Source organism: Strix aluco, chromosome 37 (genome assembly GCF_031877795.1).
Source record: "Strix aluco isolate bStrAlu1 chromosome 37, bStrAlu1.hap1, whole genome shotgun sequence".
Lineage (NCBI taxonomy): Eukaryota > Metazoa > Chordata > Aves > Strigiformes > Strigidae > Strix > Strix aluco.
The window spans coordinates 340,967-361,941 of NC_133967.1; the positions used below are offsets into that span (position 1 = coordinate 340,967).

The window sequence follows — 20,975 nt, forward strand, 5'->3', positions numbered from 1 at the left end:
TCAGGGGGTTTGGGGACATTGGGAAGGAATTGGGGGGAGTTCAGGGGATTTGGGACATTTCAGGGGAGTTTGGGGGGGTTGGGGGGGAGTTCAGGGGGTTTGGGACATTGGGGAGGAATTGGGGAGAGTTCAGGGGATTTGGGGACATTTCAGGAGAATTTGGGGTGGATTGGGCGGAGTTCAGGGGATTTGGGAACATTGGGAGGAATTGGGGGAGTTGAGGGGTTTTGGGGACATTTGAGGGAATTGGGCAGAGTTCAGGGGGTTTGGGGACATTGGGAAGGAATTGGGGGGAGTTCAGGGATTTGGGACATTTCAGGGAGTTTGGGGGGAGTTCAGGGGATTTGGGGACATTTCAGGGGAGTTTGGGGTAGATTGGGTGGATTTAAGGGGGTTTGGGGACATTTGAGGAGAATTTAGGGCAGAACTGGGTGAAGTTCAGGGGTTTGGGGATATTTGAGGGGGATTTGGGCTGAACTGGGCCCAGTTAAGGGGATTTGGGCCACCGCTGGGGATAGGTTGGCTGCGGGTGGGCGGGGCCTGCGGGGGTGTGTCCCCTGGGGGCGTGTCCATGCCCGTCCCCGCCCCCCCGCAGGGGACCTTCACCCGGCCAGCGACGCCTGGGCCTTCGGGGTGACGCTGTGGGAGGTGCTGACGCGGTGCCGCGAGCAGCCCTACGGCGCCTCAGTGACGAGCAGGTCATCGCCAACGCCGGGCACCACTTCCGCGCCCAGGGCCGCCAGGTGGGCACTGGGAGGGGACTGGGAGGCACTGGGAGGGACTGGAAGGCACTGGAAGGGGGCTGGGGGGCACTTGGATGGGGTTGGGGGGCACTGGGAGGGGACTGGGAGGCACTGGGAAGGGGCTGGGGGGCACTTGGATGGTGTTGGGGGGCACTGGAGGGGACTGGGAGGCACTGGGATGGGACTGGGGAGGCACTGGAGGGACTGGAAGGCACTGGGAGGGGGCTGGGGGCACTTGGATGGCGTTGGGGGCACTGGAGGGGATTGGGAGGCACTGGATGGGACTGGGAGGCACTGGGAGGGACTGGAAGGCACTGGAAGGGGCTGGGGGCACTTGGATGGGGTTGGGGGGCACTGGGAGGGGACTGGGAGGCACTGGGAGGGACTGGAAGGCACTGGGAGGGGGCTGGGGGACACTTGGATGCATTGGGGGGCACTGGGAGGGACTGGAGGCACTGGGAGGGACTGGAAGCACTGGGAGGGACTGGGAGGCACTGGGAGGGGACTGGGAGGCACTGGGAGGCACTGGGAGGGACTGGAAGGCACTGGGAGGGGACTGGAGGCACTGGGAGGCACTGGAGGGACTGGAAGGCACTGGGAGGGGCTGGGGGGCACTTGGATGGCGTTGGGGGGCACTGGAGGGGATTGGGAGGCACTGGGATGGGACTGGGAGGCACTGGGAGGGAGTGGAAGGCACTGGAAGGGGGCTGGGGGGCACTTGGATGGGGTTGGGGGCACTGGGAGGGGACTGGAGTCACTGGGATGGGACTGGAGGCACTGGGAGGGACTGGAGGCACTGGAAGGGGGCTGGGGGGCACTTGGATGCGTTGGGGGGCACTGGAGGGGACTGGGAGGCACTGGGAGGGACTGGGAGCACTGAAGGGGCTGGGGGGCACTTGGATGGCATTGGGGGCACTGGGAGGGGACTGGGAGGCACTGGAAGGGGGCTGAGGGCCGTTGGAGGGGGCTGGGGGCACTGGAGTCACTGGGATGGGACTGGGAGGCACTGGGAGGGACTTGAAGGCACTGGAAGGGGCTAGGGGCACTTGGAGGGGGCTGGGAGGGACTGGGAGGCACTGGGGGAGAGCTGGGGGGCAATGGGAGTCACTGGATGGGTTGGGGGCACTGGGAGAGACTGGAAGGCACTGGAGGGGGCTGGGGGCACTGGAGTCACTGGGATGGGACTGGGAGGGACTGAAGGCACTGGAAGGGGGCTGGGGGCACTTGGAGGGGCTGGGAGGACTGGGAGTCACTGGGATGGGGTTGGGGGCACTGGGAGAGACTGGAAGGCACTGGGAGGGGACTGGGTGCACTGGGAGTCACTGGGATGGGACTGGGGGCACTGGGAAGGAGCTGGGGGGCACTGGGAGTCACTGGGAGGTGGTTTGAGGGCACTGGAGGGCACTGGGAGGGAGCTGGGGAGGAACTGGAGCACTGGAGGGACTGGAAGGACACTGAGGGGAAGTTGGGGTTACTGGGAGGACCTTCAGAGGGGACTGGGGAGTACTGGGAGGGACTGGGGGGACACTGAGGGGACTTGGGGGAGTGGAATGATATTGGGAGGGACTGGGGATACTGGGAGGGACTGGGAGGACCCTGCTGTAGCCTTTAGTGCCCAGTTACCCCCATGCTGCTCCCAGTTCCCCCAGTACTCCCAGTTAACCCCAGTACTCCCAGTTCCTCCCCCCACTCCCACTTATCCCCCCATTGCTCCCAACTCCCTCAACCACTCCCAGTTCCTCCCGAGTCTCCACAGTTACTCCCAGTCACCCCCATCACTCCCAGTTACTCCCGGTTACTCCAGTCACCCCCAGTTAACTCCCAGTCACCCCGAGTACTCCCATCACTCCCATCACTCCCAGTCACTCCCAGTCTCCCCCAGTTACTCCCAGTCTCCCCAGTACTCCCATCACTCAGTAGTCCCATCACTCCCAGTTACTCCCAGTTACTCCCAGTGACCCCAGTGCTCCCATCACTCCAGTTACTCCAGTAGTCCCATCACTCCCAGTACTCCCATCACTCCCATCACTCCCAGTTACTCCCAGTTACTCCCAGTAGTCCCATCACTCCCAGTTACTCCCAGTTACTCCCATCACTCCAGTACTCCCAGTCACTCCCAGTCACTCCCAGTCTCCCCAGTACTCCCTTACTCCCCGTTACTCCCAGTCACCCCTAGTACTCCCAGTTACTCCCATCACTTCAGTTACTCCCAGTTACTCCCAGTGACTCCAGTTACTCCATCACTCCCAGTTACTCCCAGTCACTCCCAGTTACTCCCAGTGACCCCCAGTTACTCCCATTACTCCAGTTACTCCCAGTAGTCCCATCACTCCCAGTGCTCCCATCACTCCCAGTCACTCCCAGTCACTCCCAGTTACTCCAGTCACCCCCAGTACTCCCAGTAACTCCCAGTCACCCCCAGTACTCCCAGTCACTCCCAGTCACTCCCAGTCCCCCCCAGTCCCCCCCACTCCACCCCACTACTCCCCGTTCCTCCCCCCACTCCCCTCATCCCCCATCGCTCCCAACTCCCCCAACCCCTCCCAGTTCCCCCCAGTCCTCCCAGTTCCCCCGTTGCCCCCGTGACCCCCCGTGACCCCGCCGTGACCCCGTGACCCCGCCGTGACCCCGTGACCCCCCGTGACCCCAGAGTACCTGCCGTGCCCCCCGGGCTGCCCGGCGGCGCTGCACGGGGTGATGCTGCGCTGCTGGGCCCGCGACGCCGTCCGACCGCCCGTCCTTCGGCCTCCTGCACCGCCTGCTGCGCCACACACGGCCCTGGCCTGACCTTCCTCCCGGCCGGCCTCTTCCTCGCCAGCAGCAGCCTTCATCCCCCTCCTCCTCCTCCTCCTCCTCCTCGTCCTCCTCTTCCTCCTCCTCCTCCTCCTCCTCCTCCTCCTCCTCCTCTACCTCCTCGTCCTCGTCCTCCTCCTCCTCCTCCTCTTCCTCCTCCTCCTCCTCCTCCACCTCCTCCTCCTCTCCTCTCTCCTCCTCCTCCTCTTCCTCCTCCTCCTCTCTTCCTCCTCATCCTCGTCCTCCTCCTCCTCCTCCTCCTCTTCCTCTCCTCCTCCTCTTCCTCCTCGTCCTCGTCCTCCTCCTCCTCCTCTTCCGCCTCCTCCTCCTCTTCCTCCTCCTCCTCCTCCTCCTCCTCCTCTCCTTCATCTTCCTTCTCCTGCTTCACGTTCCTCCTCATCCTCCTCCTCCGCCATCCCCCTCCTCCTCGTGCTTCATCCTCCTTATAACCCTCCTCCTCCTCCCTCCTTCAGCCTTCATCTTCCTCCTCCTCCTCTTCCACCTCCTTCTCCTTGGTCTTCCTCATCCTCATTCTTCTTCTTCCTTCATCTTCCTCCTCCTTCTCTTCCACCTCTTTCTCCTCATCTTCCTCCTCAGCCTCCTCCTTCTTCATCCTCCTCCTTCCCTTCCACGTCCTTCATCTTCCTCATCATCCTCCTCACTCTTCCTCCTCCTCATCTTCCACCTCTTTGTCCTTCATCTTCCTCCTCATCCTCTTCATTCTTCATTCTCCTCCTCCTTCATCTTCTTCCTCCTTCTGTTCTACCTCCTTCTTCTTCATCTTCCTCCTCATCCTCCTCATTCTTCTCCTCCTCCTTCTCTTCCACCTCCTTCTTCTTCTTCCTCATCATCCTCCACCTTCATCTTCCTCCTCCTTCCCTTCCACTCCTTCTCCTTCATCTTCCTCATCATCCTCCACCTTCATCTTCCTCCTCCTTCCCTTCCACCTCCTTCTTCTTCATCTTCCTCCTCATCCTCCTCATTCTTCCTCCTCCTTCTGTTCTACCTCCTTCTTCTTCATCTTCTCCTCATCCTCCTCATTCTTCTTCCTCCTCCTCTTCCACCTCCTTCTTCTTCATCTTCCTCCTCATCCTCCTCATTCTTCCTCCTCCTCCTTCTCTTCCACCTCCTTCTTCTTCTTCCTCATCATCCTCCACCTTCATCTTCCTCCTCCTTCTCTTCCACCTCCTTCTCCTTCATCTTCCTCCTCATCCTCCTCCTTCATCCTCCTCCTTCTCTTCACCTCCTTCTCTTCATCTTCCTCCTCATCCTCCACCTTCATCTTCCTCCTCCTTCCCTTCCACCTCCTTCTCCTTCATCTTCCTCATCATCCTCGCCTTCATCTTCCTCCTCCTTCCCTTCCACCTCCTTCTTCGATCATCTTCCTCCTCATCCTCCTCATTCTTCCTCCTCCTTCTGTTCTACCTCCTTCTTCTTCATCTTCCTCCTCAACCTCCACCTTCATCTTCCTCCTCCTTCTCTTCCACCTCCTTCTCCTTCATCTTCCTCCTCATCCTCCTCCTTCATCCTCCTCCTTCTCTTCCACCTCCTTCTTCTTCATCTTCCTCCTCGATCCTCCACCTTCATCTTCCTCCTCCTTCCTTTCCACCTCCTTCTCCTTCATCTTCCTCCTCCTCCTTCCTCTTCACCCAACACTGGAAACACCCAACACTACTGACATGGGACCCCCCTGATCCCTGGACCCCCCAGACCTCTGGACCCCCCCAGACCCTTGGGACCCCCCCCGGACCCATCTCCACTCAACACCCTCATTCCTCATTAGCGGGGGGGCTAATTAGCGACGGTGGCAGCAGGGGAGGGGCAGGGGCGGGGCTGTAAATATTTGGTGCCAAAACGGAGATTTTTACACTAATATATAGAGGTTTTTGGGGTTGTTTGGGTCTGTCTCATCTATGTGGGGGTGCCCAGACCCCTGGGTCCCCCCCCTTGGGTGCCCGGATCCCAGGGTCCCCCCCTTTGGGTGCTCAGACCCCTGGGTCCCCCCTTTGGGGTGCCTGGACCCCTGAGTCCCTTTAGGGGGGGTCGGTGCTTTTGGGGGGGTCTGGCACACAGTGGGGTCCCCTAATGCCTGGGTCCCCCCCCCTTGGATGCTCAGACCCCTGAGTCCCTTTTAGGGGGGGTCAGTCCCTTTTGGGGGGTCTGGCACACAGTGGGGTCCCCAAATACCTGGGTCCCCCCCCTTTGATGCTCAGACCCCTGGGTCCCTTTAGAGGGGGGTCAGTCCCTTTGGGGGGGGGGGTCGATCCTTTTTTGGGGGGGGTCGGTGCCTTTTGGGGGGGTCTGGCACACAGTGGGGTCCCAAATACCTGGGACCCCCCCCTTTGGGGTGTCTGGACCCCTGAGTCCCTTTCAGGGGGTCAGTCCCTTTGGGGGGGGTCAGTCCCTTTTGGGGGGGGTCGATCCTTTTTTGGGGGGGTCGGTGCCTTTTGGGGGGGTCTGGCACACAGTGGGGCCCCCGAATTCCTGGATCCTCACTGCCCATCCCCCCCTTTTGGGGATGGAAAAGGGGAGAATGACGCAAACACCCTCCCCCCCCCCCCCCCATGACTCAGGCCTTAGGAACCCGGGCATCCGCCAGCTGCCCAGCCCCCCCCCCCTGTATTCCATAGGGGACCCAGGCACCCCCAGAGGGCTGGTGCCTCATCCTATATGCCCCCCCACCCCTCAAGGGACCTAAATATCTGGGGGTGTGTTGTGTCCCCTCACCCCCCCCCCCTAAAAAAGGGGACTCAGGCATCCGGGTGCCCCCGCACGAGTTGTGCAACGGGGGAAAATCCGGCGCGTGACAGACGTGCGGGGGGGGGGGAAGCTATAGGGCTATAGGGGAAGGGGGGGCTATAGGGGAAGGGGGGGGCTTAGGCAGGAGGTTGATGCATAGTGAACCCCTCTTTATGCTCCTCCACCCCTATACAGCCACTAGATACATGTATATGCCCCTATAGCCCCCTATACACCCCTATGCATCGCCATACACCCCCTACGCGGCCATAACCCCCCCTACACCCCTATAGACACCTTTACGTCCAAGTATTTCCCCATACACCCCTATACGCCCCCTATACACCGCCAAACTCCCTTTAGCCCACTGCACCCCCCATACGTCCCCTATATTCATTTACACCCCCCTATAGACCACTGTACTCTCCAGACCCCTACAGCCCCTATACATGCTCATACACCCCTATAGATCCCCCTCCACCCCCTCTACAGACTCTATACACCTCTGGGGGCTCCTCTAGATCCCCCTGCACCCTCTATAATGGCCCCTATACAACCTTAAAGGCATTGGACACCCCCTTAAAGACCCCTATAGACCTCCAGGCACAATCTGTAGCCCCTATAGCCACCCATACATCCCCTATAGCTCACTATAGCCACCCATACACCCCACTAGTCCCATAGAACCCCTATAGCCCCTCTCATACACTCCTATAGCCCCCTACAGCTCCCGATCACCCCCTATAGCCCCTATACCCCTCTGCAACCCCTGTAACCCCCCATACACCCCCTATACACCCCTATAGCCCCCTGTACCCCTCCATGCAACCCCTGTAGCCCCAATACACCCCCTATACCCCCTATACATGCCCTATAGCCCCTATACCCCTCCATGCAACCCCTGTAGCCCCAATACACCCCCTATACCCCCCATACACGCCCTATAGGCCCTATACCCCTCTATGCAACCCCTGTAGCCCCAATATACCCCCTATACACCCTATAGCCCCCTATACCCCTCCATGCAACCCCTGTAACCCCCAATACACCCCCTATACCCCCTATACATGCCCTATAGCCCCTATACCCCTCGATGCAACCGCTGTAACCCCAATACACCCCCTATAGTCCCCTATAACCCTCCATGCAACCCCTGTAACCCCAATACACCCCATGCCCCCCTATACACCCCTATAGCCCCTTATAGCCCCTATACCCTCCATGCAACCCTTTAGCCCCCAATACACCCCCTATACATGCCCTCTAGCCCCCTATACCCTCCATGCAACCCCGTAGCCCCCCAATACCCCCCTACACCCCCCTATACACACCCTATAGCCCTATACCCCTCCATGCAACCCCGTAGCCCCCCAATACCCCCCTACACCCCCCTATACACACCCTATAGCCCCTATACCCCTCCATGCAACCCCCGTAGCCCCCCCAATACCCCCCTACACCCCCCTATACACACCCTATACGCCCTATACCCCTCGATGCAACCCCCGTAGTCCCCCCAATACCCCCCTACACCCCCCTATACACACCCTATAGCCCCTAATACCCCTCCATGCAACCCCCGTAGCCCCCCAATACCCCCCCTACACCCCCCTGCCACCCCTATACAGGCCCCCCTCGCCCCTACACATGCCCCGTAGCCCCCTATAGCCCATTATATACCCTATGGCTCCCACACGCCACCTGTCCCCCCCATGGACCCCTATAGCGCTCCATATACCCCCTATAGCCCCCCCGCCCCCCCCTCCGAGCACCCCTGGGCGGGTGGGCGGGGCCTTCCCGCTAGAGCCACGCCTCCCACCCCCCCACAGCCAATAGAAGCCGCCGTGGGCGTGTCTCCCCGCCCACAAAGGGGCGTGGCTTCCCGCCGCTATAAGAGCCCGCCGGCCGCGCCGCCGCCATTTGCGAGATGACGATGACGATGACAATGGCGCGGCAACGACGACGTGTCCGGGCCGGGGCTGGGGCCGGGCTGAGGGGGGCCCCGGTGGGGTCACCCCGTCCCCCCCCCGCCACTTCACCTTCGAGCCCCCGGTAGGGCCCAGCGGCACCCCCAGGCCCCGCCGCCGGCACCGCCGCGTCCTCTACCCGCCCGCTGTGAGTATCGGCCCCCGCCAGCCCCGGCGCCTGGGGGACTGTGGGGGCAGGGACCCCCCCGGGCCTCTGAGTCCCCCCCGGGGCTCCCGGGTCCCCCCCGGGCCTCTGAGTCCCCCCTCGGGCCTCTGAGACCCGCCCCCGGGGCTCCGGGTCCCCCCCCGGGCCTCTGAGTCCTCCCCGGGGCTCCCGGGTCCCCCCCCGGCCTCTGAGACACCCCCGGGGCTCCCGGGTCCCCCCCCCGGGCCTCTGAGTCCCCCCCTGGGGCTCCCGGGTCCCCCCCCGGGCTCCCGGGTCCCCCCCCGGCCTCTGAGACACCCCCGGGGCTCCCGGGTCCCCCCCCGAGTCTCTGAGTCCCCCCCGGGGCTCCCGGGTCCCCCCCCGGGTCTCTGAGTCCCCCCCGGGCTCCCGGTCCCCCCCCGGGTCTCTGAGTCCCCCCCGGGGCTCCCGGGTCCCCCCCCGGGGCTCCCGGGTCCCCCCCCAGGCCTCTGAGACCCCCCCCGGGCTCCCGGGTCCCCCCCGGGCCTCTGAGTCCCCCCCGGGGCTCCCGGGTCCCCCCCCGGGGCTCCCGGTCTCCCCCCCGGGCCTCTGAGACCCCCCCGGGGCTCCCGGCTCCCCCCCCCCGGCCTCTGAGACCTCCCCCCCGGGCCTCTGAGACCCCCCCCCGGGGCTCCCGGGTCCCCCCCCCGGGCCTCTGAGACCCTCATGGGGCTCCCGGGTCCCCCCCCGGGCCTCTGGGTCCCCCCCTTTCCTGGGGGGGGGCTCCCGGCTCCCCCTTTTCCTCGGGTCCCCCCTTCCTGGGCTTCTGAGTCCCCTCCCGCCGGGCTCGCGGGTGCCCCGGGGGGGGCAGGACGAGCCCCATTTTCCCGGCGCTGAGGGGGGTGAGTCACTTCCCCGCCTCCCCCGGCCTGACTCACCCCCACCTGGTGCCGGAAAGGAGGGGGGGGGGGGGGAATTCCCCCCCCTCCCAGGGCTGTATTTTGCCCCAAGGGGGGTAATTACCCCAATTACCCTTCTGGAAGTCAAGCAGGGTCAGAGGGGGGGGGGGTTGCCCTTGGGTGGGTTCCCTAAGCCTGAGCAGGGGGAACTATTTGCCCCAGGGAGGGGACTTATTGCCCCGGAGAGGTGGGGGGGGGGTATTTGCCCCAGGGAGGGGAGTTATTTGCCCCGGGGGGGTGGGGGGGGAGTTATTTGCCCCAGGGAGGGGAGTTTATTTGCCCCAGGGAGTGGGGGGGGAGTTATTTGCCCCAGGGAGTGGGGGGGGGAGTTATTTGCCCCAGGGAGGTGGAGGGGGTGTTATTTGCCCAGGAGTGGGAGTTATTTGCCCCAGGGAGGGGAGTTATTTGCCCCGGGCGGGGGGGGCAGTTATTTGCCCCAGGGAGGGGAATTATTTGCCCCAGGAGTGGAGTTATTTGCCCCAGGGAGGTGGGGGGGGGATATTTGCCCAGGAGTGGGAGATATTTGCCTCAGGGACAGGAGTTATTTGCCCCAGGGAGGTGGGGGGGGAGTTATTTGCCCAGGAGTGGGAATTATTTGCCCCGGGGGGGGATTTATTTGCTAGGGGGGGGGTGGTGTTGCCCTTGGGTGGGTTCTCCACACTAATCAAGGAGTTAATTGCCTCAGGGAGGGGCTATTTGCCCCTGGGGGGGAGGGAATTATTTACCCCAGGTTTATTTTTTCCCCTGGGCAGATCAGTGTTACCCCCCTTTTTTTGCCCCCCCCCCCCCAGGTGCGGCGGCCGCTCCCCACGGAGGAGCCGAGCGCGGCGAAGCGGCTGCTGGTGCTGCTCTTGGCCGTGGTGAGTGCCCAGGTGTACAGCGCACCCGGGAGGTGCCACCCACGACACCCGCGGTGCCACCCACGGTGACGTCCCCGCCCGGGGAGGGAACGCTGCTCCAGCTGGCTGTGACACCCCCAACCTGGACACCCAATGGGACACTGGTGGGGGCACCCATGGTGCTTCCTGCCCCCGTCTGCTGCTGTCACCTGCCCTGCGGCCCCACAACTGCGCTGCGCAGTGAGGGGCGGGGGGGCACCCAGGACCCTTCACCCTGCTCTCAGGTGGCACCCAAAAGTGTCACCTCGGCTCAGGGTGGCACCCAGCACCCTGCTGTGCCCAACGTGCTGGACTGGAAGTTGGGAGTCGCCACAGGGTGACATCACGCACCCATGGGTGCCCCTCACCTCACCTATGGGTGGCATCCAGCACCCTAGGGGACACTTTGGGGCCCATCACCTTGGCCTCAGCGCTGCAACAGCACCCATGGGTGCCCCTCACCTCAACCTTGGGGTGGCATCCGGCACCCTAGGGACACTTTGGAGCCCATCACCTTGTCCTCAGAGCTGCGATAGCACCCATGGGTGCCCCTCACCTCAACCTTGGCGTGGCATCTGGCACCCCAGGACACTTTGGGGCCCATCACCTTGGCCTCAGCGCTGCGATAGCACCCATGGGTGCCCCTCACCTCAACCTTGGGGTGGCGTCTGGCACCCCAGGGATGCTTTGGGGCCCATCACCTTGGCCTCAGAGCTGCGATAGCACCCATGGGTGCCCCTCACCTCAACCTTGGGGTGGCGTCTGGCACCCCAGGGATGCTTTGGGGCCCATCACCTTGGCCTCAGAGCTGCGATAGCACCCATGGGTATGCCCCTCACCTCAACCTTGGCGTGGCATCTGGCACCCCAGGGACTACTTTGGGGCCCATCACCTTGGCCTCAGAGCTGCGATAGCACCCATGGGTGCCCCTCACCTCAACCTTGGGGTGGCATCTGCACCCTAGGGACGCTTTGGGGCCCATCACCTTGTCCTCAGCGCTGCGATAGCACCCATGGGTGCCCCTCACCTCAACCTTGGGGTGGCATCCGGCACCCTAGGGACACTTTGGGGACCCATCACCCCGCCCTCAGGCCTGGGATGGCACCCAGCACCCATGGGTGCCCCTCACCACGCACTCAAAGCATTCAACACCCATGAGTGCCCTACCTCACCTCCGGGGCTGCCCCTAGCACCCATGGGTGCCCCTCATCCCCTTCCCCCCCCCCCCACACTACAGTATTTATGATATTTGTATTTATTCTGCGGTTATTTAATTGACGGGTTATTTAAGTTTTATTTAATTGGGGGGTTATTAATGTTTTAATTTAATTGCTGTTATTTAACACGAAGCGCCGCTGGGTCTTCATTGGAGCGTCGTGGCCTCGGGGGGAGCCCCCCAAACCCCCCCAGAGCCCCTCTCCCCGCCTGCGCCCCCCCTGCCTGCACTTTTGCTGTCGGGACCCTCGGAAAAAACGAGGCAGAAGCGCTTCCTCCTCCTTAACGCTCAAGAAACAGGATTTTTTTCCCCCTTTTTTGCCCCAATTTTGGCTGGGGGGGGGCACACAACGCTGCCCCACCGTTTTGGGGGGGGGGGTGATGTGAGGAATTAAAAGAAAAGGCTTTATTTTAGGCAGAAAAACCACTTTTTTTTTCCATCACGAGTCAGCTCCTGTTTATTGAACCGACTCGTTGGCGCCGCTGGGATACAAAGTCACAAAAGTAACAAAAAAAAAAAAATTATTATTTTTTTTAAAAAAAAAAAAAAAAAAAACAAAAAAGCTGAAACAGCTCGATTTTGCTCCCATTCGGGGGACCAGACAAACCTCGTGTTTGACCGAGCTCCGCGCGGGATAATAAAAGTCTTTCCTCCGAAACATGCGCTCGGCAGCGCCGGTGACCCAAATCCAGGGTTTTTTCCCCATAATGGCACTTGGGGAGCATCGTGGCCGCCCAGCTGTGCCAAAAAAACCACCACAAGACACGTGACAGCAGTAAAAAAAAACCAGAAAGAGCCGTTTTGCCCATCGATCCAGATGGGACTCACCCCCCTGGCTCCCACCCACCCCCCCCCCCCCCCCACCAAAATAATCTGCCCAAAAGAGTGAAAATGAGCAGAAAAAGGGAAAAAAACCCAAAACCCCCTTTTTTCTGCTTCAGGGTTTTTTTACCAGCTCTGCCTAGGACAAATTTGGCAAATTTTGGGTTGTGCTCAGCAAACACAGTGGGAGGAGGAAAGGGATGGGAAAACATCATTAAAAATCATCTTAATTAGGTGGAGAATTTAATTTAATTGCTTCACTCTGCCCAAAATCTGAGGGGGGCGGGGGGGGGGGGGGGCGGCACTGTCCCTCCTCTGCTGGCTTGGGGAAGGGCCGCATCTCCTGCTGTAAAAAGGTAGTAATTTGGTAAAAAGTGTTAAAATTAAGGGGGGGAGCCCCCCCAATCCCTAATTAGATCATTAATTAACCACCAAGGTGAATGGCTCCGCGGAGGAACAACCCCCCCCCCCCAACAGTGTCAGGACTTTGAGGTCAACTCCAGTTGGGTGTTGGGTGAGTGGTTGGGGAGGTTGGGGGAGGAGGGAGCCACGGACGAAGGGGACTTGCCCATCCTCTAATTAGATCGTTAATTACCCACCAAGGCTGAACGATTCCGGGCAGGAACAAGCCCCCAGTGATGGGTCTTTGAGGCCAACTCCAGTTGGGCGTTGTGCGAGCGGCTGGGGAGGTTGGATGATGGAGCTGGGCATCAGCCAGGGTCCCCCATCCCCTAATTAATGAGATCAGGAGGTTGGATGATGGAGCTGGAGCATCAGCCAGGGTCCCCCATCCCCTAATTAATGAGATCATTAATTACCCACCCAAGCTGAACGGCTCCAGGTGGGAACATCCCCAACGCTGGGGCTTTGATGTCAACCCAGGTTGGGTGTTGGGCGAGCGGCTGGGGAGGTTGGGGGGAGGAGGGAGCCACGGAACGAAGGGGACTTGCCCATCCTCTAGATTAGCGAGATCGTTAATTACCCACCAAGGCTGAACAGCTCCAGGCAGGAAGAAGCTCCCCAGTGATGGGTCTTTGAGGCCAACTCCAGTTGGGTGTTGGGCGAGCGGCTGGGGAGGATGGAGCCATGGAACGAAGGGGACTTGCCCATCCTCTAATTAGATCGTTAATTACCCACCAAGGCTGAACGATTCGGGGCAGGAAGAAGCTCCCCAGTGATGGGTCTTTGAGGCCAACTCCAGTTGGGCGTTGGGCGAGCGGCTGGGGAGGTTGGGGGGAGGACGGAGCCGCGGCCAGGGCCGGCCACCGCTCAGTTGATGAGGGAGGGGGTCTGGGGCCCCGAGGCGGGGGCCGAGGGGAAGGACGGGTGGGGGAAGGCGCGGGCGGGGAAGGAGAGGGCCCACGGCAGGTCCAGGGCGGGGCTGGAGAGGGAAGGGATGGGCAGGGGCGAGGGGGAGGGCGGGAAGGAGGGCAGCGAGGGGATGGGCGCCGCCGAACCGCCCAACGGCGGAGGGGAGAAGGCGGCGCCGGAGAAGGCGCCGGAAGGGTTGGCGACGGCGGCGGCCGCGGCGGTGACGGTGGCTTTGGGCTTGTCCCCGGCGTGGGTGCGTTGGTGGCGGTTGAGGTGGGAGCTGCGGCTGAAGCACTTGCCGCACTCGGGACACTTGTAGGGCTTCTCGCCGGTGTGGACGCGCTGGTGGATGGTGAGCTCGGAGCGTTGGATGAAGCTCTTGCCGCACTCGGGGCACTGGTAGGGCTTCTCGCCCAGGTGGGTGCGTTGGTGGGTGATGAGGTTGGAGGAGACGCTGAAGCACTTCCCGCACTCGCCGCAGCGATACGGTTTCTCCCCGGTGTGCATCCGCCGGTGGATGGTGAGGTCCGACTTCTGGATAAAACCCTTCCCGCAATCCCCGCAGGCGTAGGGTTTCTCGCCCGTATGGATCCGCCGGTGTTTAACCAACGCCGAGCGTTGGCCAAACCCTTTCCCGCACTCCCCACACTTGTAGGGTTTTTCCGGCGGCGCCGCCGGCGTCGTTTCCCCGTCGCCGTTCTCCGCTTCCCTCCCGCAATCCAGACATTGTTGACCGCGGGGACGTAACCCCACGCCGTTACCACCGGTTTTTCCCGCAATCCGGGCATTTCGGGGGTTGCCCCGTCATCCCTCCGGCGCCGTGAGCGCGTTGATGTTTGAGCAACGCGGCGCCTTGACTGAAACATCGCCCGCATTGGGCGCATTGGAAGAGGCGACCGTGACGGTGAGCGGCCAAAAAACCGGCGAGATGTTCGGGGCAACGGTAAGACGCCCGTTCGGCCGCGTGGATTTTTTGGTGCCGGTCGAGGTGGGAGCTGACGCTGAAGCTTTTACCGCATTCGGCGCAGGTGTAGGGTCGTTCGCCGGTGTGGACGCGTTGATGCCGTTCCAAGTCAGAACGTTGGATGAACCCTTTGCCGCAATCGCCGCAAGCGAAGGGTCGTTCGCCGGTGTGGATGCGCCGGTGTTGGGTGAGGTTGGACCCGCGGCTGAAGCTCTTCCCGCAATCGCCGCAACGGTGAGGCCGTTCGCCGCTGTGGGTCTTCCGGTGTTTGGCCAACGCGGAACGTTGGGCGAAACTCTTCCCGCATTCGGGGCAGCGGTGAGGAGCCGGCGATCCTTCCGGCGGCGGCGCCGGTCGAGGACGGGCGCGGGGTTGAGCGGGCGGACCGGGTCCGCCGGCGTGAGTACGGCGATGCCGGTCGAGGTGGGAGCTGACGCTGAAGCGTTTGCCGCAATCGCCGCAAGGATACGGCCGCTCGCCGGTGTGAACGCGCCGGTGACGCTCCAGGTCGGAACGTTGGATGAACCCTTTGCCGCAATCGCCGCAACGGTGCGGTCGTTCGCCGGTGTGGATGCGCCGGTGTTGGGCCAGGTTGGACCCGCGGCTGAAGCCTTTGCCGCAGTCGCCGCACCGATGCGGCTTCTCCCCCGCCGCCGCCGCGTTCCGGTTGCCGCGACGATGGCCGGCACCGCCGCCCGCACTCGGAACACCGCCGCGGTTTGACCGGACTCTGCGACCGGTTTCGCGTCCCGCATTCGGCGCAACCGCCCCGGGACGCCGGCGACGCCGCGACGCCCTTCTTGCCCCCGTTCCCTTTACCGGCGGCGGGGGGGGCGCCGGTTTGCCCCCCGCTTTGGCATTCATCGATGTCCTCCAGCGCCGGCTCCTCGCCGTCCCGCGGTGCCGAATCCTCCTCGGTTCCGCTCCCGGTGCCGGCACCTGCGTCACGGTGAGAAACCGTGAGTCCCTCCGGCACAACAACCCCCCCAAAATTAATTTTACCCCCCACCCCCCAACGGAAAATGTCATCTCCCTGGACTTCTGGAAGACCCTGGACATGGTGCCCCCCAACGTGCTCCTCTCCCAGTTGGAGTTGGTGGATCAGGAATTGGGTGGGTGGTGGCAACCAAAGACTCGTGGTCAATGGCTCCATGTCTGGATGGAGACCAGTGGCAACTGGTGGCCCCTGGGGGTCTACACTGGGACCAGTACGGCTCCAGATCACCAGTGACAAGTGTCACCATCGTCCCTTTGATGTGGTCCCCAACATCTTCCTCTCCCAGTTGGAGTTGGTGGATCAGGAATTGGGTGGGTGGTGGCAACCAAAGACTCGTGGTCAATGGCTCCATGTCTGGATGGAGACCAGTGGCAACTGGTGGCCCCTGGGGGTCTACACTGGGACCAGTACGGCTCCAGATCATCGGTGACATGTGCCACCATCGTCCCTTTGATGTGGTCCCCAACATCTTCCTCTCCCAGTTGGAGCAATTTGTACATTTTGTACGCTGAGGGTGGTGAGGTTGCCCAAAGAGGCTGGAGATGGCCCAGCCCTGGGGCCATTCAAGGTCAGGTTGGACGGGGCTTTGGGCAACCAGATCTCGTTGGAGGTGGCCCAACTCATGGCCTAGTTGACCTTCCAACGTCCCTTCCAACCCCAAACCCTTCTGAGATGCCACAGACGGGACTTTGGGCAACCAGATTTGGTTGGAGATGGTCCTTCTCATGGCCTAGTTGACCTTCCAAGGTCTCTTCCAACCCCAAACGTTCTGTGATGCCACGGACAGGGCTTTGGGCAACCAGATCTGGTTGGTGGTGGCCCAACTCAGGACCTAGTTGGCCTTCCAAGGTCCCTTCCAATTCCAAACCCTTCTATGATATTACGGTCGCAGCTTTGGGCAACCAGATCTGGTTGGAGGTGGCCCTGCTCATGGCCTACTTGATCTTCCAAGGTCTCTTCCAACCCCAAATGTTCTGTGATGCCACAGACGGGGCTTTGGGCAACCAGATCTGGTTGGTGGTGGCCCAACTCAGGACCTAGTTGACCTTCCAAGGTCCCTTCCAACCCCAAACCCTTCTGAGATGCCACAGACGGGGCTTTGGGCAACCAGATCTGGTTGGTGGTGGCCCAACTCATGGCCTAGTTGACTTTCCAACCCCAAACCCTTCTTAGATGCCACAGACAGGGCTTTGGGCAACCAGATCTGGTTGGTGGTGGCCCAAATCATGGCCTAGTTGACCTTCCAACCCCAAACCCTTCCGAGATGCCACAGACGGGGCTTTGGGCAACCGGATCTGGTTGGTGGTGGCCCAACTCATGGCCTAGTTGACCTTCCAACCCCAAACCCTTCCAAGATGCCACAGACGGGGCTTTGGGCAACTAGATCTGGTTGGTGGTGGCCCAACTCATGGCCTAGTTGACCTTCCAACCCCAAACCCTTCTTAGATGCCACAGACGGGGCTTTGGGCAACCAGATCTGGTTGGCGGTGGCCCAACTCATGACCTACTTGACCTCCAAAAGCCCTTTCCAACCCAACCCGTCCATAATTCAAAGAAAAACCAGCCCCCAAATCACCAACCCCCCCAAACCTGCTGCCCCCGCAAAATGGCGGCGGGGTCTCGGGAGGATCTTGAGAGGTTCCTCCCCAAAATTTACCTCCATCTTTGGGCGTTTTCTTGCGGTTTCGGCGCTTCCCGCCCTGGCCCTGCTCCCGCACCAGCTCCCGCAGCATCTTCTCCACCTGGCTCCTGCCGGCCGTCTGCAGGATGAGCCCCAACTGGCGCCGTAAATCGGGGTTCACCCCCCCATCGCTGGAGCCGGCCCCCGCCGAGGGGGGATCTGGGTGGGCTCGGGTTGACCCTGGTCCCCCTCCGCCTCCACGCCTGGAAAAAACCACTTTTAGACCCAAAAAAACGGAGGAGTTCACCCAAAAGGGAGGCGGGAGGTGGGAGGAGGGTGAAAATCCCAAAGGGTTCGCCCAAAATTTTGGGGGGTTTGGGGATTTGGGGGGGCGGCTGGGTCAATTTGGGGGTCCCCAAAAAAGTAAGGGATTCACCCAAATTTGGGGAAGCTCCAAAACGGAAGAATTCACCCCAAAAAAAAAGCAATCTCAAAAAATCCTAAGGGGTTCGCTCAAATTTGGGGGGTTTTGAATTCAGGCAAATTTGGGGGTCCCAAAAAACTTAAGGGATTCACCCAAATTTGGGGAATCTCCGAAACGGAAGGAATTCACCCAAATTGAGGGGGATCTCCAAAACTGAAGGAATTTACCCAAATTTGAGGGGGATCTCCAAAACTGAAGGAATTCACCCAAAATCAGCGGGATCTCCAAAAATCCTAAGGGATTCAACCAAATGTGGGGGGATTTGGAATTCACGCAAATTTGGGGGTTCCAAAAAACTAAGGGATTCACCCAAATTTGGGGAATCTCCAAAAATGAAGGAATTCGCCCAAAAAAAGGGCCATCTCCAAAAATCCTAAGGGGTTCACCCAAATTTGGGGGGATTCGAATTCAGGCAAATTTGGGTGTCCCAAAAAACTTAAGGGATTCACCCAAATTTGCGGAAGCTCCAAAACGGAAGGAATTCACCCAAATTTGAGGGGGATCTCCAAAATGGAAGGAATTCGCCTAAAATTAGCGGGATCTCCAAAAATCCCAAGGAGTACACCCAAATTTGGGGGGATTTGGAATTCAGGCAAATTTGGGGATCCCAAAAAACTTAAGGGACTCACCCGAATTTGGGGAATCTCCAAAACGGAAGGAATTCACCCAAATTTCAGTGTTCCCAAAAACCTAAGGAATTGACCCAAATTTGGGGCTTCCCAAAAACTAAGGAATTCACCCAATTTTGGGGGGGTGTCCCAAAAACTCAAAGCATTCACTCAACTTGGGGAGGCCCCAAAACCATCAGAATTTCCCCTGATCTTCGGATTCCCCCCAAACCTAAGGAATTGACCCAAATTTGGGGGTGCCCAAAACCTAAGGAATTCACCCCAATTTGGGGTTCCCAAAAACTAAGGATTTCACCCAAATTTTGGGGGTCCCAAAAAACCTAAGACATTCACTCAAATTGGGGAGGGGGCAAAACCTAAGGAATTCACCCAAATTTCAGTGTTCCCAAAACCTAAGGAATTGACCCAAATTTGGGGGGTGCCCAAAACCTAGGGAATTCACCCCAAGTTGGGGCTTCCCAAAAACTAAGGAATTCACCCAATTTTGGGGAGGGTCCCCAAAAACTTAAAGCATTCACTCAACTTGGGGAGGCCCCAAAACCGTCAGAATTTCCCCCGATCTTTGGATTCCCCCAAAACCTAAGGAATTGACCCAAATTTGGGGGTTTCCCAAAACCTAAGGAATTCACCCCAATCTGGAGCTTCCCAAAAACTAAGGAATTCACCCAATTTTGGGGAGGGTCCCCAAAAACTTAAAGCATTCACTCAACTTGGGGAGGCCCCAAAACCTTCGTAATTTCCCCCGATCTTCGGATTCCCCAAAACCTAAGGAATAGACCCAATTTTGGGGGGTGCCCAAAACCTAAGGAATTCACCCCAATCTGGAGCTTCCCAAAAACTAAGGAATTCACCCAATTTTGGTGAGGGTCCCCAAAAACTTAAAGCATTCACTCAACTTGGGGAGGCCCCAAAACCGTCAGAATTTCCCCCGATCTTTGGATTCCCCCAAAACCTAAGGAATTGACCCAAATTTGGGGGGTGCCCAAAACCTAAGGAATTCACCCCAAGTTGGGGCTTCCCAAAAACTAAGGAATTCACCCAATTTTGGGGAGGGTCCCCAAAAACTCAAAGCATTCACTCAACTTGGGGAGGCCCCAAAACCTTCGTAATTTCCCCTGATCTTCGGATTCCCCCAAAACCTAAGGAATTGACCCAATTTTGGGGGGTTTCCCAAAACCGAAGGAATTCACCCCAATTTGGGGGTCCCCCCTGAACCCCAAAACTTACCCGACACCAGCCCCCGCCTCCGGTGGGACTCGGCGAAGGCGGTGATGCGCGGCCAACTGATGGCGATCTCCTCCGCTGCCGGGAAGAAGGTTGGTCCTCAGGCGCCGTCCCCCCCATTTCCCACCGCCCCCCCGCCCCCCAAACACCCTCTATTTTGGGGTAAAACACTCCACCTTTGGGCAAAATGTGCTTCCACCAGCTCCAATTCACCGCGGGAAGGGAAACTGAGGCAGCACAACGTACCCGCCCCCCCCCCCAACCCACCCTGAGTCCGTGCGCTGCTCACGGCCCCCCCAAACCCCAGCGGTGTGATATTGGGGGGGGGGGGTCCCCAACCTACACGTGGGGTGACAACGGTGCTGGGGACCCCCAAAATGACCTCAAATCCCCCCAAATTGGGACATCCCGGGGTCGCGCTGTGCCCCTTACCCAAGGAAATCACGTTCTCGTAGTTCTCCTGCATGGTGACCCCGAAAAACGGGGGGGACAGGGGGGACGGGGTCCCGGGTGGGTGGCGTCACCCCACAACCAAAACTCCGGCCCCTGCAACAGGAAGAGCCCCCCCCATCCCCGTTAGCACCCCAAAATCCCCCTTTTTCTCCCAGGGGGGGGGCAGGGGAAGGAGGGGGGGGGTGTGTCTGTCCCCCCCTTGCTCCCCAAATTTTCCAGGGCTCTGCACCCCGATCCCCGCCGTGTCCGGAGCTGCCCTGTGAGAAAGTGTGACCGCTTTTTGGGGTGCCCAGGGGGTGCTCTCCACAGTTTGGGGTGCCCTGGGGCTGCTCCCCTGCTCTTTGGGTCCCCAGCAGCCCATCACCTGCTTTTTGGGGTGCCCAGGTGATGCACCCACTTTTTGGGGTGCCCTGGGGGTGCTCCCATGCTCTTTGGGGTCCCCAGCAGCTATTCAGCTGCTTTTTGGGGTGCCCAGGGGATGCACCCACTTTTTGGGGTGCCCAAGGGGTCCTCCCCACAGTTTGGGGTGCCCTGGGGGTGCTCCCCTACTCATTGGGGTCCCCAGCAGCCGTTCGCCTGCTTTTTGGGGTGCCCAGGGGATGCACCCACTTTTTGGGGTGCTCTGGGGGTGCTCCCCTGCTTTTTGGGGTCCCCAGTGGCTCTTCATCTGCTTTTTGGGGTGCCCAGGGGAAGCTCCCCAGAGTTTGGGGTGCCCTGGGGGTGCTCCCCTGCTTTTTTGGGGTCCCCAGCAGCCATTCACCTGCTTTTTGGGGTGCCCAGGGGATGCACCCACTTTTTGGGGTGCCATGGGGGTGCTCCCCTGCTTTTTAGGGTCCCCAGCGGCTCTTCACCCTCTTTCGGGGCTGCCCAGGGGGTGCCCCCCTCTTCTTTGGGGTGCCCAGAGGATGCTCCCCCACTCTTGGGGCTACACCCCCACTTTTTGGGGGTACCCAGAACCCCCCACCTCTCCCACGACACCAGCCCCCCCCCCCCCTCCACCCCTGCACAATTTGGGGGAGTCGTTGGGGGGGGGGGGGGGTACAAAAGCAGC

At 60.6% G+C, this 20,975-nt stretch overlaps 2 protein-coding genes across 2 annotated transcripts; one reads left to right on the forward strand and one right to left on the reverse strand.

Moving 5' to 3' along the window:
• The first annotated feature begins 6,069 nt into the window (after positions 1–6,069).
• On the forward strand, positions 6,070–11,552 carry IER3 (immediate early response 3). The gene is made up of 5 exons (XM_074810426.1): positions 6,070–6,155; positions 7,354–7,430; positions 7,944–8,057; positions 8,146–8,390; positions 10,117–11,552. The coding sequence occupies exons 1-5, from the start codon at positions 6,070–6,072 to the stop codon at positions 10,252–10,254; spliced, it is 660 nt and encodes a 219-aa protein (XP_074666527.1). The 3' UTR covers positions 10,255–11,552.
• A 153-nt stretch (positions 11,553–11,705) lies between these two features.
• LOC141917367 (uncharacterized) lies at positions 11,706–19,486 on the reverse strand. Its single transcript, XM_074810521.1, has 4 exons — positions 19,475–19,486; positions 17,171–17,397; positions 14,317–15,455; positions 11,706–14,261 (listed from the first exon to the last, which is right to left on the reverse strand). Exons 2-4 carry the CDS (start codon positions 17,174–17,176, stop codon positions 13,511–13,513), a joined length of 1,896 nt encoding a protein of 631 aa, XP_074666622.1. The 5' UTR covers positions 17,177–17,397; positions 19,475–19,486; the 3' UTR covers positions 11,706–13,510.
• Positions 19,487–20,975: the final 1,489 nt, after the last annotated feature.

Coding starts and splice junctions, on each gene's coding strand:
- LOC141917367 (XM_074810521.1), bottom strand. Junction 14,262..14,316: donor CCGGATTGCGGGAAAAACCG/GTGGTAACGGCG, acceptor GGATTGCGGGAG/GGAAGCGGAGAACGGCGACG.
- IER3 (XM_074810426.1), top strand. CDS start 6,070: ATGACGCAAACACCCTCCCCCCCCCCCCCCCATGACTCAGGCCTTAGG. Junction 7,431..7,943: donor TAACCCTCCATGCAACCCCT/GTAACCCCAATA, acceptor AGCCCCCTATAG/CCCATTATATACCCTATGGC. Junction 8,058..8,145: donor CTCCGAGCACCCCTGGGCGG/GTGGGCGGGGCC, acceptor CCGCCCACAAAG/GGGCGTGGCTTCCCGCCGCT.